The 18,079-nt window shown below is 34.3% G+C and overlaps 1 protein-coding gene and 1 pseudogene across 1 annotated transcript in view; one reads left to right on the top strand and one right to left on the bottom strand.

Annotated features, from left to right (window-relative positions):
- Window positions 1–18,079, bottom strand: part of Apool (apolipoprotein O like) — an 82,259-nt gene that overhangs the window by 42,027 nt on the left and 22,153 nt on the right. Inside the window, exon 2 of the mRNA XM_010612865.3 lies at window positions 1,703–1,807. Within this exon, the coding sequence (XP_010611167.1) occupies window positions 1,703–1,807 (105 nt within the window). The remainder of the gene's footprint in view (window positions 1–1,702; window positions 1,808–18,079) is intronic.
- On the top strand, window positions 11,585–14,408 carry LOC104854376 (annotated as a pseudogene).

Here is an 18,079-nt window from a genome sequence, read left to right as displayed (position 1 = left end):
CCCCTCCCTTTCCCCTTTGGACATTTTCTTCCTATTTCACATTATCTATTATACATTTTGATCCTCATTTACACTTTCAGTTTCTCACACCAGAAAAACTACTCGGCATTTATGATTATCTTTTTGAGAATAATGAAGACAGCCAGTGTATAGGGAAGTGAATCCACCTTAGATTGCTAATAAAAATTAATAAAACCTTACACAGTGCTTAGAAGAGTGCCTCACACCCACAGAAGAGCAGATCAGAGAAACTTTTTTGTTTGATGTATGAATAAGAATGCTTTTTGCATGTTAGTATAACAGAAAATTAACTTTCATGTCTTCTGACTATAATTCTTCTTTCAGGAATTCATCCTATGGAAACATTTATAGATGTATACAAAGATGTACATAAAAGGTGGTTCAACAAGCACTGATTGTTATATCAAAATAACTAATACTTTAAATTTCCAAAAATATTACAAAGCTGGTACATTTGATTATACAACAGAATTATATGTTCACATCATTATTAGGAATTCTGCCTCATGACATCCAAGAAATTAGTAATGGAGTCAAAATTAAGATTCTGACCTGTTTGATTTAAGAATGCATTAGTAAGTATATACATAGATCTTAAGTATGACTTGAAACTGAAAGATATAACTAGCATGATGGTAAACAGAATCAGTAATCACAATTATACCTCAACAGGTTGGGATAATAGGCCAGATGAATAAGATGAAGTCTAAACAGGCATAAGTATACCTACAACTGAGGCCAAAAAGTTGAACGGCACAAATATAGACAAAAAGGAGACACAGTTTAATAGTTACAATGTTAAAAAGTTTAACAAATTTTTTAAAATGGCAAGTTCAATAAGGCATGGTCAAAGGCTGTTATTAGCATGCTTGATTCTGACCACTCCAAATAAAAATATACATAAGAACTAGTATGATCTTAGAAATAGAAATATATCTAGATTAGAACAATCTGACATCTTGCAGTAGGCAAATACTTATATTGTACCTGAAGAAAACACTAGCCGTCCTGAAAACATGTGGCAGAAAGTAATCACATAGTGAAGTAATTCTAAAGCTAGGTCATGAGGAATGATTAAAACAAATAATGTGTTTATCCAAGAAATAAAATTATTTAAAGTACAACTGACATCTGAAGCATTGATTTTTGGAAGAGAAATAAGAATGTTTCTGTACAACAGCAATTCAAGAGATACAGCACCACTGGGTAGCAGTTACTATGAGGCAGGTTTATGCTTCACATAAGGACCTTAAATTGAACAGCTTCCAGAAAATTCAGTGGGCTCCATAGGTTGCTATTGTATAAAGGATGACAATTCCCAAAAGGAGGCTGAACATCTATGGTCATTTCCAAACTGAGATGTTATATAATGATTTCACAAGGTAAGGTATCTCAATATTGGGTGTATTTGTATAGATTTTTTAGGAAAAGATCAAGATTGCTTAAAAGGTCTGATATCTTGTACTACTTACTGATTATTCATTAAGAAAAATTGCAATTGCTCTTCACTGAAGTTAGAATTTTATTTTGGAGTATAACTATTTCTTTTAACTTATTAAAATGTATCTAAGAGACTTCAAAAATATTTTAATAGAGACAGCTACATTAAAACACAAAATAACACAGCTTTTACATTATCTTTACATTGTGCAAAGTTCATAAACTTTTATAAACAAATTACCTGCTCTGGTCTCACTAGCTGCTTTTTGGATTCCTCTTCTTTGGCCATATGTACACTTACAGATGCATATATCATACCCATGGGCATGGTGGTCAGCTTTCCTATCTGAGAAAGATATAACAACAAAGAACTTTTTAATCTAAAAGGTTCCCAACTTCCATTTGTTGATAAATTCTGAGGCATGTGAGGAACATTACTGTTTCCTCTAAAAATATTAAGTATAAAAACATTCTAAATTACATCATATTTCATAATATATATCTTCTAAATTTCTCTTTTCTTACTGGATGGCAGAGTAACATTATCTGTTAATGAATGCAGCCACAAAATAACTACCAGGAATGATATCTTTATATAATACTACAACAATGTAAGAATTACAAAAATTGGGGTGGTGCAGTATGATTTATCATGGTACTCATTCAATCCACAAGGAATCAAACACCTAATTTGAATAATACCCTGGTCTCAGTCCTTAGGGTACAATAGTGAACAAAATAAATATTCCTACTATCATGAAATTGACATACTAGTGGAGATTAGACAGGTAATAAACACAATGAATGATATGGTAAATTAGAAGCTGATAAAAACAGTGGAGGGTAAGAATAAGGTTTAGTCAACTAGGTGATGTAGACTGTATCTCGAAATACTATTTCTATTTACATTATTCGTAGAAATAATTTCCTTCCATTATAAATCCTTTGCTCCTGACTTTTCCAGTTTTTTACTGGTTTCATGCTTAAAGACATTTGTAATTTTTGTTTTCAATATATCACATGATGCAAATTAAGAAAGCAGGAAAATTATTGGCTCTAAGAACAAAATATTCCTGTGTTATTCAGACACTAAAATAAATTTTTAAAAATTACACATTCAAGGATGCCAAAGAAAAAGATCTCTTGTAATGAATGTAACTGTACGGTCTACCTAGAATGTACCAATAAATTAAATTTTAAAAAAAGATCTCTTATTACTGACATTTAGAAATTTGAAGAAAGGAGCTAAAGGTGTAGGGAAGGTGTGATGCGTAGGGGAAGAACAAAAAGGGAAAAGAAAAAAATGTGAGAGAATGAAAAGATGAAAATAAAGTGTAGATGGGGAGGGGAGGAGGGGGTAAAGGGAGGGCAGAGGTAAGGGGAAAAAATGAGAATCAAGACTTGCCATGTAGAGGTACATTATCCCAACAATGAATGTAACTGTACTGTACCCCTAAAATGTACCAATAAACTCAATAAAATTAAAAAAAAAAAGATCTCTTGGAACAATTATTTTCAGAGGCTGATTTTTTTACTTTTATTATTACATGTTTGCAGTACATAACGATTACATTGACTGTAGGGGATTGGAAGATATACATCACACATCACACATTTCAGTTCCCTTCTCCCCCACACCCCCTTTTGTTTTTATAGCATCAAATTCATTTATCATATAATATCTTATAAAGTTAATTATCATAAATATTGAAAATCAGAATAATAGGACAAAGAAAATATAAAATATGTAAGACATGTTCTAATTCATGGTATAATTTTATATACATTCTCTGCACTGGATTACAAAACCTGTATGGTTTTTATTTTTTCCACTTTTATTTCATGAGATATATATATATATATATGTATACACACACACATACACACACTCACACACACACTTTATTTTCATTTAAAAGAAGCCATGAGATACTGAAGCTTGTGTGTCTGATTTAGTTCACTTAACATTATGGTCTCAATGAACATCCATTTTAGTACAAATGATTGGAGTTTATTCTTTTTATGTCATAATACTCCACAGTGTATAAATATCACATTTTTATCCATTTATCCGATGATGGATATAGAGGCTGTTTCCAAATTAGCTATTATTAATTGCACTGCTATAAACATGGATAAGCATACATCACTGTGGTATGATATCAGTAACTATTTTGGCAAGATACCTAAAAGGGGAAGAGCTGGGTCAAATGGAATTTAGTTTTTTGAAGACAGTCCATACTGATTTCCACAGTACTTATATCAGTTTACAGTCCCAGGAACAATGAAGTGCTCCCCACATTCTTGCTAGCTTTTTTTTTTTTTAATGGTAACTATTCTTTCTGGAGTGAGATTCTCAAATGCCTAGCAATGTTGAACATTTTTTTCAAGTATTTATTGGCTACTTGTATTTCTTAATCCAAGACGTATCTATTCATTTCAAATGCCCATTTTTTAAACTGGGTCTTTAAATTTATGGAGATCTAATTTTTGAGTTTTCTATATATTCTAGATTATTAATCCTTTGTCTGAGGAGTTTCAAATGCTCCATATCAACAAAATTGATTTTATAAACACATTGCCTATTGTTGTCTACATGCAATAACTGAAGTTTCTCATTGGTTACATTTAAAAACTCCAGAGATAAACATAAAAATGAAAGCAAAAATCCTATAATGGGAGGACTCTTATGAGCTAAAAAGAAACAAACATAGTTTCTTTACTGTGGTGTGCTTATCATCACCTCTCGCAAGAGTGCAAGTCAAAGCTTCACTTTCACTGCCTTGGGAGTCCAATTTGGATCTAAGCAAGTAAATTCACTTCTTTTGCAATCAGGGGCTCGCCTAGGAAATTCTCTGCCTGTGTGGTAAAGGGTCCTGATGAAGAAGAAGATGCGTTGCACCCCATTTTCTGGTAGCCTGCTTTATCCAGGACTTTTTGTCTCCACGCAGAAGCCATAGAACACTTGAGAATGTTGTTGTGAAGGACAGCAAAACCCACACAGAAGTGACAGAACAGAAACGTGTGGTGGGCAAATAAACTCTTGAACAAGCCAAAACAATTAAGACTATAAATACTGCCTCCTAAAGGTATAAAGCTGTTCCCAGAGTACACATAAAACCTCCACTGGAGATGACAGAAAACCAACCAACCAAAATAGCAAACAGACATTCTAAGTTATATAAAACAAAGGTAAGAAAAAGAAATTCTTCCTGAAACTTTGTCCAAGATAAATTCCATTTTCTGAGTTTACAAGAGCCCACTGTCGTAAATCTTAGCTAATTGATGAATTTGCTTTTAACTTTCAATTTGCTGGTATTTTTGTTTAATTAACATGCTTAAAACATATTTTGTGCTTTGTAACTTTTAAAATTGCAATTATGGGTCAGTCTGTTCTTGGGCTATTTTAGTACAGACAAGGTTACTATAGAATATTTACTGGCCACCAAAAGAGTCTTGAGGGCAACCAAATTTACAATATATCAAATAGGGAATACACATGACTATAGCCAAATCTGTTATTAAAAAATAGTAAGACAAAGGACAGAAAAAAGCATATAGCAAAAAGTTTTAAGTGTAAGAGATGTGCTTTGATATGAAAAGATTTTCTATGATGAAATTATTGCCTATTGGAAAGAGAAAGGAACTAATAGCAAGAGAAGAAAGGCTCAACCATGTCGAGGATGTTTGTGGAGGATACAGTTTATAGAAATATGTATGTATGCTTGTTGGTTTAATTAAGATAAAACTACTTCCAAAAGTTCTGTGTTATTCAAAGAAGATTTAAGGATTATGGCCCTGACTCTCATCAACTACTGCTCCCCAGTTCTCAGCTAGCCTCTCCAATTTAATTGATGCTTTCAGACAAAGGATGTGTCTTCTTTTTGAGACTAATATTAAACATGACTGCATGACTAGCAGAGACAACTAAACTACTCAATAACAAAACACAAGATAAAGATGCCTTCTTGAGCAGCTTGAACCTAGTTTATAACATCCATTATGACTGACTTTATAGTGTGCTAAACACATTTATATATCCCAAATTTACAGATCTTCAAAGATACAAAACTAAAATCATCACATTGGTCACTTCCAGACTACAATTATCTGTAATGCTAAACTTTTAAACTCAAATATCTGACTCTCCTTTACTTGTGCACCAGGTACTGGTAATATATATATATTATATATTATATTATATTATATTATATATAATACACACACACACCAAACCAACATAGCCAATCAAAAAATGCATAAATTTTTTCAAGACTTACAACACTTAAAGATGCTCAACTACTGTACAGTGACACATAACAGACATCTATAGACACGTTCTTCTCAAAAAAAGATTTAGATAAAAGTTTCTTCCTTTTGCTTCTTTCATTAGATTGATTCCTAGATACTTCATTTTTGGGAGATGCTTTTGTGAAAGGAACTGTTTCCCCATTTCTCTCTTAGTAAGTCTGTGATTTGTGTACAAGAAGGCTATTGATTTTTGAGTGTTGACCTTGTATCCAGCTACTCTGCTGAAAGTGTCCATTAAGTATAGAAGTCTTTTGGTGGAGTTTTTTGGGTCTTCAATATAGAGTATCATATCATCAGCAAATAATGATAGTTTAACTTCTTCCTTTCCTATCTTTATTACTTTGATTTCTTTCTCTTGTCTAAATGCTGTGGCTAATGTTTCCAGAACTATATTGAACAGAAGTGGTGATAGTGGGCATCCTTGTCTTGTTCCTGATTTTAACTTGAAGGATTTCAGTTCTGGGCCATTTAATATGATGTTGGCTGTTGGTTTCTCATAGATAGCCTTTATCAAGTTGAGATATAGAACATCTATTCCAATTTTTTGCAGGGTTTTTATCATGAATGGGTGTTGAATTTTGTCAAATGCTCTTTCTGCATCTATCAAGAGGATCATATGGTTTTTGTCCTTGACTCTGTTAATACAGTATATTACATTTATTGGTTTATGCGTGTTGAACCATCCTTGCATCCCTGGAATAAATACAACTTGGTCAGGGTATATGGTCTTCTTGATGACCCTCTGTATTCTGTTTGCCAGTATCTTATTGAGGATTTTTGCATTTATGTTCATTAAGGAGAATGACCTGTAGTTCTCTTTTTAGTTAGGTCTTTCCCTGATTTGGGAATCAAAGTAACACTTGCTTCCAGGAATGAATTTGGAAGTATTGCTTCCCTTTCAATTTCACCGAAAAGTTTAAAGAGTAGTGGCAGTAGTTCTTCTCTAAATGTCTTGTAAACTTCAGCAGTGAATCCATCAGGACCTAGGCTTTTCTTCATCAGTAAACTTTCAGTTACATTTTCAATTTCCCTGATTGTAATTGGGGTGTTTAGAATATTTTTATCTTCTTCATTCAACTTTGGTAATTCATAAGATTCTAGAAATCTGTCAATTTCTTCTGTGTTTTCCATTTTATTAGAATACAAGGTTCTAAAAGTAGGAACTGATGATCCTTTGGATTTCTGCTAGAATATATAAAGAACTCAATAAAATCAGGCCCCCCAAATATAAAGACCCGATTCAAAATTCACATCTGATATGAACAGACATTTCTCAAAGAAGTAAAAGCAGCAAATAAATATATGAAAAAATGTTCCACATCACTGGTCATTTGAGAGATGCAGATGAAAACAACACTAAGATTCCACCTCACCCCACAAAGAATGGCTGCTATCATGAAATCAACCAATAACAAATGTTGGCGGGGCTGTGGGAAGAAAGGAACCCTTCGCCATTGTTGGTGGGAGTGCAGACTGGTGCAACCACTATGAAAATCAATATGGAGATACCTCAAAAAACTAAGATTAGAGGTTCCATTTGACCCAGCTATACCTCTGCTGGGTATCTTTCCAAAAGAATCCTACGACAGTAATATATGCACACCCATATTTAAAGCGGCACAGTTTATAATAGCTAAAACTTGGAAACAGCCCAATGCTCATCAGTTGGAGACTGGATAAAGATGTGGTTTTGCTATAAAATGGAATACTACTCAGCCATAAAGAATGAGAAATTAGTCATTCATAGGAAAATGGATGCATAATGAGGTCATACTTTTAAGTGAAATAAACAAGTCATACATGTATAAATACCAAATAGTTTCTTTGGTGTGAAAAACTAAAAGTGTGAATAAGATCCAAAAGGTATAATTTACAAAGTGAAATAGGAAGAAAAGGGCTAAAGGTGTAGGGGAAATGGGAAGGGTAGGGAAAAGGAAATAAGGGAAAAGAAAAGAATAGGAGAAAATGAAAAAATGGAAAAAAAAGTTTTTGTAAATAGGGAAGGGAGGAGGGGGTGAAGGGAAGGCAGGGGTATGGGGAAAAAAATGAAAACCAAGACCTGTTATGTAAAGGTGCAAGATTTTAAAAAAAAGAAAGAAAAGAAAAACAAGAATGGATTAAAACCAAAGTAAGAATGGATTAAAGGGTATTCAATGATGGGAAGGCAGGGGTATGGGGAAAAAAATGAAAACCAAGACCTGTTATGTAAAGGTGCAAGATTTTAAAAAAAAGAAAGAAAAGAAAAACAAGAATGGATTAAAACCAAAGTAAGAATGGATTAAAGGGAATATTCAATGATTAAAATAAAATTGTAAAAAAAATATTTCTTCCTGTCATTTAATATAATGTCATCACAATTATTACACTAATGTGTTTTATTGCCCTGGATCTCAAGTTTCTCTATAAAGCTTTGTATTTGTTATCTGCTAACATTCTACAGAGATTCAACCTCTAGGACAACCATGATTGATAACAAATATTAGTTCCCTAAACAATCCCTCAATATTGTCACTGATTCAGCTTATTTTATGAAAACCCTACAGGTTACTGAAACTGCCCTTACCCATAATGTTAATGATGAAATTCTCTTCCACATGTTTAGACATCTACAAGAACTGATTACACACCACACTGCACCTATGCTTTCATTCTAATCTCCCTGGCCCCTTTACAAAAGGGCAAAACTCATGCTAACACTTTAGTTATGTTTCTGCCTATGTACAGGGGGCTCTTGCTTCACATCAATTTTTTCTCAAAAGAACTAAAGCACTAGTTCTTTCTTTTAATCTTACACATAGAAAGACCTCAAACATCATTCACACTTGTCATGACTGCCATAAAGAGATACAATTTGCTCCAATATAGGTATCAATCCCATGGTTTACAAAATGAAATTTGACAAATATACTAACTTATCACAACACTTTTGGTGAACTTAAACATATTTTTATAAATAACTATTCCTCTAAATTCAGGTGAAACTCTAAAACATGTTATATGCCATTTTCTCGTTTTTTTCTATAATAGCACTGCCTTCATGAATTAAAACTGATAATAGCCCTGTATGTACTTCCAATTATTTGGAGGCTTTCTTTCAATTCTGGCATATTAAACATATCCCTGGTATAACATATAACCGTACAGGCCAAACAATAGTAAAGCAAGCTAACTGGCTCCTTAAAACTCATTTATTACAACAAAAAGGGGGAGTATGGAGAGGCTCCCGCCACAAGAACAAGTATCTAAAGCACTATTTATTTTAAATTTTTAAAACTGTTATTTAAAACGTTTCATTGCCACAGAGAAATAATTTATTCTCACAACAGACAGCCCCAAATCACTGTTCCTTTACCATTACTCATCGTCAGGCCCACAGTGGCTAGGTCCAACAGAATTAACCTGGGCAAGGGGCTATATAACTGTTTTGTCACCCACACGCCCTCTTTGTAAAGGGTGCGCATCCATACCATGTGGCACTAAGTGAGACACCACAAAGCACGAGATTCTCTTCACTTTTGAAAACCCGATTCTTGCAATGATCATGCAAGTCACTTGTAACTTTAAAATTACAAAGGTTAAAAGCGCTCCTTATATTTTTGAGTTTGCTGACATATATTATTAGAATTGGTAATTACCAACACATAGATAGCCTAGGTGAAATGCTCATGATATTTCTGACCATGTTATGATTTTTACTGGTCCATATGCTTTAGTTTTCCACAATAAAGAACCCAAGATAAATCAATACAGTTCCGCTAATCAATAAAGACCTTTTAAAGCACTTAATATCACCTTGCCACCCAGTTAACAATTTGTGTTACAAATAATATTTCTCAACTGAATATTACACATATTATGTTATTCAGATAAACCAAAGCATGGCTCCCCACGAATCTCATTAAAGAGTAGATGGAAAATTCTGCTTTTAAACAAATTACCTCAGTACTTGAACATATTAGACAAAAACATTTTTAGGCATTCTAATTACAACTATTATTGCAGCTACGATATTGTCTGCCACAGCAGCACCTGCAGCAATTGCTTTCACTCTAACCAAACTCCTCAGACTATGTATGGTTATTTTCAAAATGTTACCTCAGAATTATTGATTCAAACTGTATTGATAAAGAATTCTACAAAGACTCTACACCCTTGTGACAACTGTCAATTGGCTCAGTGAATATCAACAGTCCCTATGGACACGGAGTCAGCTTGTGATGTTCGGTATTGCTCAATGTATGTTATTCTTATTCCTTTTAATCATTCTAAATCTTGAAAAGAGGTTCAACACCTTCTTAATGGTACCTTTCATACAAATCTGGGTGGAGATATTACTAATCTCCAAGGGTGACTTCAAGCTCAACTTCATAAACTTCAAATGAAGATTTCCTGAAGACTTACATTACTTTGAATCACCTTGATGATATTGCCTACTGCCTTAATCCTAAACATTGGTTCTCTGAACTCAATCTTTGGATTTGGATTCTTATAGACAACAGAGCAGTCTTTGCTCTCTCTTGCAGTCCTAAGAGTGCTCTGTATGCTATTCCAACAGACCCTGCATGAAGAAATCATAATGACCTTTCTATATCAAACACAATACTCCTCTATCTTGTACTCTACTCCTTTGGCCAAATCAAACTTACAAAACAAAAGGAGTAGAGGAGTCAGAGGGGAGGGGTTGTGGAAAAAAAGAAGAAACAAGATATTTCACATACATATATAAATTCCCTATCATGAATATTACTATGTATATCTAAAATATACCAATAAAATTAATTTTTAAATAAAGTTTTAAAAGGTTACACCCCAAGGCAAGCATAGTAGTACATGCCTATAATCCCAGCACTCTGGCAGTGTGAGACAGGAGGACTGCAAGTTCAAACTCAGCCTGGGCAACTCAGACTTAGCAAGACCTTGTCTCAAAATAAAATTTTTAAAAATTAAAAAGGTATAGAGATATAGCTCAGGGTGAAGGTCCTGGGTTCAGTCACCAGTATCTGAAATTAAAATACATATATTTATTACTTTAAAGCAACAAAATGCCAAATTCTTACCAAAAGAAGTTATTACTCTATTAGACAATTACATATTATACACATGAATCATATTTTTTACACTATACCTCATTAAAATAAAAGAAATGAGACAGACTGGCATACTTAGGCCATTTCAAGCTCAGGTTACACTAGTGAGGTAGGCACTATTATGTAAGCAGAGACAACTGATGGTAGAGCATACTGAAAAATTCAGAACAAGGACTGGCAGAACTATAGCCTACACTGAATCTCACATGGGCCCTGAGCTAAAAATATTTTCTAAAACATATTTAAGCATTTTTAAAATAATCACAAGGAAAGAAAAATATGTGATTAGAGATGTTACATGTCCTACAAAGCCGAAAGTATTTACTATCTGGCCCTTTACAGAAAAATTATTGTCTACATCTGATTTAGAAAAATCGAAAAGATTTTTAAAGTATCAAGCCTTTCAAAGTATTCATTTTACAGGCACATAAGGCTGTCATTAATCAAAATGCATTAAAATTGAACAGGTCCTTGGCTGCTAGTTGTGGCTTGGCCAGGCTGAGGCCTAAGCTGCAGCAGTGACACCCAGAGCAGCATTGAACCATGGAGATGTGTAGGGCCACCCTTTGGCCATACTTGAGGTCAGCCCTGGCCAAGCTACACAGAGTTGTGGCAGCATTACCTGAAGACAGAAGACTAGGCCTAAATCCTTATAGTTTATCATGGAATTGGTCATATGTGTATCTAATGTTTTTGTTTTTGCTTGATTTTGTCTTTCTGTTCTCTTATTTTTATGGAGTAGTTTTCAACTGGTTAGAAGCCAATGTTACGTTAGGAGAGAAAGTTCTAAAGCTTTTTGAACTAATTAAAGAAAAATGTAAACTACTTGAAAAAGTTGGCCTTGTTCAAAAAGAGTATGAAGGCTTAGAATCTTCTTTAAAGGATGCCAGCTTTGATAAGGAGTCAACAGAACCACATAGTTTGGAGGAAACCTTTGAAAAGCTGGCTAAGAACAAACCTAAGCTTGAAGATAAAATATTCTTTCTAGAAAAAGAGCTCAAAGATGAGAAATCTAAACATTCTAAACAAGATGAACTGATAGGTAATGCTTCAAAAAATATAATCCCTAAATGATTCAAAATCCCTCAAATCTCAAGTAGCTAAAGCTAAAATAATCTTCAAAATATTTCAAATCAATGAAGAATGACCTAAGAAAGCAATAAAAGATGCTTTGAATGAAAATTTTCAACTTCAGGAAAGTGAAAGATAGCTTTCACAAACCGGGCATGGTGGCACATGCCTGTGATCCCAGCACTCAGGAGACTGAGGCAGGAGGATCACTTTGAGTTTGAGACCAGCCAGGGCTACACAGTGAGTTCCAGGTCAGTCTCAACTACATAGTGAGACCCTGTCGCAAAAAAACAAAACAAAACAAAACAAATATAGCTTTCACAAATGTGGAAAAAAGAAGTGAATGAATTTAATAAGCAGAAAGTAACATTTGAAGACTGTGTCAGAAAGTGCTCTGACATTTGAAGACTCCAAAGTACATGAAGGACAAGTTCTAAATAATAGAATCACATCAAATCTCCAAATGAACACTTGATGAAGATGAAAGATCGGGCTGAACTTAGAATTGGAAATGAAGAATGACTCAGAAAATGGTGCTCAGTTAGATAATGAGCCAAATAGAGCTTTGAGGAAATTGATTTATGCTGCTAAGTTAAATGCTTCTTTAAAATTCTTAGAAGGGGAAAAAAACAAATTTGTACGCAGTTATCTGAAACAGGTGAATCAAAGGAAAACCTCGCATATTAAAAATCTCCAGACTGAATAAGCATCTTTGCTTATTCAATTTAAGGCAAAATCACAAACTTCAGCAGAAACTTGAAGTAATGTTATCAAGAAAATGAAACAAAACTCCACAGGAAATTAACAGTAGAGGAAAATTACCAGTTAGATAAAGAGGAGAAACTTTCCAAATTGGATAAAGATTAGCCATGCAGCTAAAGAGCAGGAGACGACAGAACATGAGCCAAAGATCTTGAAGAATTGGAGAGAACCATTTAATGTTATTAAGTGCAGATTAGTTCCCATGAGAAAAATGCACATTATAATTGTCTGGCAGCTCAGTCTGCTGAAAGAAACCTCAATGAGTTAAAGAAAGAAAATGCTTACAACAGACAAAAATTTACTGAAAGAGTTTAAATTTCAACTTTTAGAAAAAGATTTTTATGCAGTTGATGTTCTACAGCATTTGGCGGAGAGGATCCCCCCCACCCATATGGACCCCTCATCATTAGCTAGGCCTTCATCTGAAACAAGAGCTTTTCTCTCCTCCAACTTTGTTAGAGTGTCCATTAAGACTCACCTTAGATTCCTGGGACAGGAGGAAGAGGATCAAGAGGCTTAGAGACTTGTCCAGACAACAAGATTAGCAGTGAAAGAGGATACTCAAGCTATGATAAATTAACTGATCCTCTCAGAACACCTTCTGACACTGAATACCCCATTCCTCCACCAGGCCAACCATATCCTGGTTCAGCTCTTCTTCTACAAAAGCAAGACATACTGTTCTCATTTTGGTAGACTGTCTAGACCAGCAGAACTCAGAAGTTATAATATGCTTCCCTTCGATAAAGTAGAGGGCTACCTCTTCCTCCAGCTGGAGGTGAGGCATTTCTAATATATCTGAGGAGACAGGTCATGACAAGACAACCTCCTATTCCTCTATATCCTCCAGGAAACATGTATGGAGCATCTCAAGATTATTTTCCAGCAAGGGATTTCTCTGGCCCACCTTGTCCATTCTGAATGAGAATTGTCTATTCACCATAAAGTTTTCCTCATTATCTTCCCCCAAGAACTGGATTTTCCCCAAACTCCAACACTGACAGTAGAAGTGAGTTCCCTTCAAGGTTAATTTTACCTTCAAATGAGCCTGCTACTGAACATCCAGAGCCACAGGAAACCTGACCATATTTTTGATCTCTCCTCTAAAGTAATCTTATGTCTCATTTGCTCAAACTGAAGCTTAATGGAATTATAATTCTCAGGATAATATTTTGTAAATAAAGACATTTAAAAATGAAAAATATTGATCATAGGTGATCTGGATTTCATTAAGAAAGTATCTTCAAACTATTTGTAACTGCAATATGACTTGTCAAGTCAAAATTATAAACATTTAAAATCAATGATTTACAAACACTGGCTCCTTATCTTCAAAAGATAACAGGCCTGTGCTCCCTTTGGCAGCACATATGCTAAAAGATAACAGGCTCCAGAAAAGAACTGGGAAAACACAGCTAAACTCATCCAGTGTGGTTCAAGGCATGAAAGACCAACCTGAGAATTTTTGCCAGTGGCACAAAAGGAGAACTGGTGGGAAAGATTGTATGCTGATTGTATGTTGATTTTCCTGGAGAAGCTTGCCATGGCTGGATTTCCTGACACAAACTCAGCTGTTATCATCCTCAGAGGATCTCAGGTCTTTGCCTATCACTGGGGAAGTCTCTGGTCTGCACCTTGGAGATCGCGTCCTCACTCCAGTACAGATCCCTTGGCTTGATGGAACAGACCTTCACCGTGCTAGTGCAGCCTATTTAGCTTCCACCATTGGCCTTTGGGCCTTCCTGGTGCAGATCCTTGATACAGACTTGCATGGACATTGCCATGGGCTCTATACCTCTGGCTGGACTACCGGAGGCCATTGCCATAGGCTTCAGCCTATGGATTTATGGGGGACATTGCTATGGGATCCAGGCTGTTGGCTGTCTTCTTGGGTCTCTAACACATAGACAGATCTCTTGCACTCCTCTGCACTTGACTTTTTTGGGTGAATATTATTAAATAATCCTACAAACTATGTGTCCAGTATTAAATCTATTCCCTTGCAGACAACAAGAATTCTATCAATTTTGAGATTTATCCTTCCCGTGTGTTTCTATAATCAAAATGAAGTTGATTCTTGTTGTTTGCATTTGCAATAATCCTATAAAGTACCTGTGAACCAATCACAGCTCCTGGGGAAAATACAGGATTAGATTCCTGCTATTCTTTGGTTATGTTATGTTATTAACAACCAATCAACATATACCATTGTTTCATGTTTGCTTCTGTTACAAGACAACTTAGTATATTTTATAAATATTTAACTCATGGCCAACAGCACTATAATTCATGCCTAAATGAAGTTTACTGATATACATTGCTCTATGTGAGGCACATCACAGCTTTTTAAGCAGCACTTCAGCACTATGTCTGGAAGCTATTAAATAGTAAAATCACCAAAGGATGGGGCACAAAAATGTGAAAAATATGACACTAAATAGACCACAAAAAGGACACCTATTTCCATTATACAAGTTAAAACAAGAAGGCAGAGCATGGCATTATTGGAGCTCAGCTAAGAACTTAAATATTGGAGAACTCAAATCAAATGTTTTGCTGTTCTGTGCATTATCATGAATAATCAAGAAAACACCAGGAATATTGATTTTGGAGTCACAAAGACATTTTAGTGACTAGGCAAATTCACAAATAACAAAATTGAATAATGAGGAGCACCTATAATAGATTTTTAGGGAGTTTTCTTTTAAAGTGACAAAGAACATACACTAACATTGTATCACTTAAAGGCCTGCTGAGCATTATGAGTTTTATTAAAGGAATTAAAATTTAAAATTCGCTTCTGTAAGAATTTTTATTACTTATTTTGTAAAAATGAGCATATATTTACTGCAAAATAATCTAAAGCCATTCTTAATTATTAGTTTTGCTTTAAGACATACCAAGCAGCAAATAATATTTGACTACATCAAGAATAACTATAAAATAAAATTTAAATTTTAAAAAAATGAACCCTAAAAACTTAAAAGAAAATTAAATAAACCATACAGAGACAATCATGACATAAACAATTCAAAATGAATTTACCACCAATGAGCAAAGAAATTTTTTAAAAGCATTATAGCTACAGTCATACCTCAGTACTTTTGAGCTTCAAAATACATCAAACTATATAGATGCCACATTTTGACAAGAAAAAATGTTTTAATTGCTGTCTTATACATTTGTGCATTTTAAGTGTTCATTATGGGTCGCGAAGTAAAAAGCTAATAATATCCCAGTAAAATGTGAAAGTTCTGGGGAAGGTTAATAAATTATTTCTTATAGAAAAAGTTTGTTCAGTATGCACAAATTTTGGTACTTGACATGAGATCCAGAACAAATTAATGATGAGTATTAAGGTATGACTATATTTTAATAAGCATATTTATCATATTATTGGTGGCAGTGCTGACATCTTTTTTGTTGTTGTTGTTACAGGGGATTGAACTCGGGTCCTTGCGCTTGCAAGGCAGGCCACCGAACCACTGAGCTAAATCCTTGGCCCTATTGCTGACATATTATTACAAATCTTCTGGGAGTACAGGGAGAATAGGAAAAATTACATATGTTGATATGTTAAGGACTGGTATTCTCACTATGAGAAAAAGGATGTTAACACCGATTAAGTTAAAAAAACAAAACAATCCTAGGGGCCAGGAATTTAGCTCAGTGGCACTACGCATGCCTTGCAAGCACAAGGTCCCAAGTTAAAAAAAAAATCCTATTGTCTCAATCTGAATCAGAATTATCAGTTGAGCTAATGAAATAGAGAAGTCAGTAAAACATGTTAAAAGACTCCAAAAAATTCAATATGCAAATTCAATAATTCAGAAAATATAGAGCAAATGACAAGATCCAAAGTTTTCAACAAATAGATGAAAAGCAATGGAGCAACAGACTTAAGAGACTAGTATCAATAAATCCCCATGTACATACATTATTTCGGCTCAAAATTAAAAATAAACTTTTTAATGTTAGGATATTTAGGGATATTTTAGCACTGACTGTATAACTGCTTTTAAGAAATTACCGTTAAATTCTAGGTCTGATAATAATTTCTTGGTTTTTTAAAAAAAGTTTCAATTTGCTAAAATACAGATGTTTTCCCAGATAAAATATAGCATATGCAATTTGCTTCAAAATAATCCAGAGGGTGGAATACAAAGGAAATAAGATTGGCTAAGGCTTGATAATTGTTGAAGCTAGCACGATATATTGTAATTCACATTGTTCTCTTCTGTACATGTGTGAAATTTTCAATAATAAACATTTTAAAATCCTATGAAAGTCAGGAAACATCCCACTGCAATTTTTCCATAGTTTTATTGTTTTGTTTTTGGCATTACTGAGGTTTGAACCTCATACATGCTAGGCAGGCACTCTACCACTAAGCTACATCCTCAGACCTTCTTTTCTTAAGACTGGGTCTTGCTAAATTGCTCAGGCTGGCTTCAAAATTGTGACATTTCTGCTTTGGTTCACAAATACTTGGGACTACAGGTTTGTGCCACCATACACAGCCTCAACAGTACTGTTACTTGAAAGAAAAGGAATAGTTTATCAGAAAGGCAGATAAATGTCAGTAACAGAAGAAAGTACTATAGTATTACTAACATCAATATTCTACTAGTACTCTATTTTCCAGTACCAAAGTAGCTTATTATTTATATCTCTTTCTATTCTTTCAATCAAAATAAAACCCCACTACAGAATTATATTAGGTGCTGGGATTACAAAGATTATTAACTACAATATGATCATGTTCTCAGAGTCACAGTCTAACAGGAGAGACAGATATATAACACAACAACAGTGTAGGGAGATAAGTGTTATAGATAACACTTATAGGGACTACCTACCTAAACCAGGCCCTTATGATCTGTATGATAAAGCAGTGGAAAGATGATAGATTTTAGAGTTAAACCTGAATTCACATTCTAGCTCTACTGTTTACTCATGATGTAGCTTTGAGAAAGTAAGTGATTATACCAGGTGTCACTTTCCACACATGTAGTATCACATATATCACAGGGATTAATTAGCACATAGAAGGGACTCAATATTCATTAGCTATTACCATTATTAGTAACACCTTCAGTCTCCTATCCCACAGTCACCATGCCAGTCTCATCTAATTCCATCCAACTATAATTATATCCTCAAGGTGAGTTTTTTGTCTATCAGCTCACTAACTTGACTGAAGAAAATAAATTAGTCGCTCTCTCCTAACACACTCCATAATCTACTTCCATCAAGTGTGCCCAATTTACAGCCCAAATGTTGTTTGCCCTGTTTTGTTTTGCAGTACTAGAGATTGAAACCAGAGCCTTCACACTGACATACATCCTGACCATTTTTTTTCTTTTTTTATTTTGAGATAGGACTTG

This window comes from Fukomys damarensis, unplaced genomic scaffold, assembly GCF_012274545.1.
Source record: "Fukomys damarensis isolate Sample0158 unplaced genomic scaffold, DMR_v1.0_HiC HiC_scaffold_39, whole genome shotgun sequence".
Classification (NCBI taxonomy): domain Eukaryota; kingdom Metazoa; phylum Chordata; class Mammalia; order Rodentia; family Bathyergidae; genus Fukomys; species Fukomys damarensis.
Note: the sequence above shows the minus strand (reverse complement) of the source record. Positions and strands in the feature narration are given on the sequence as shown.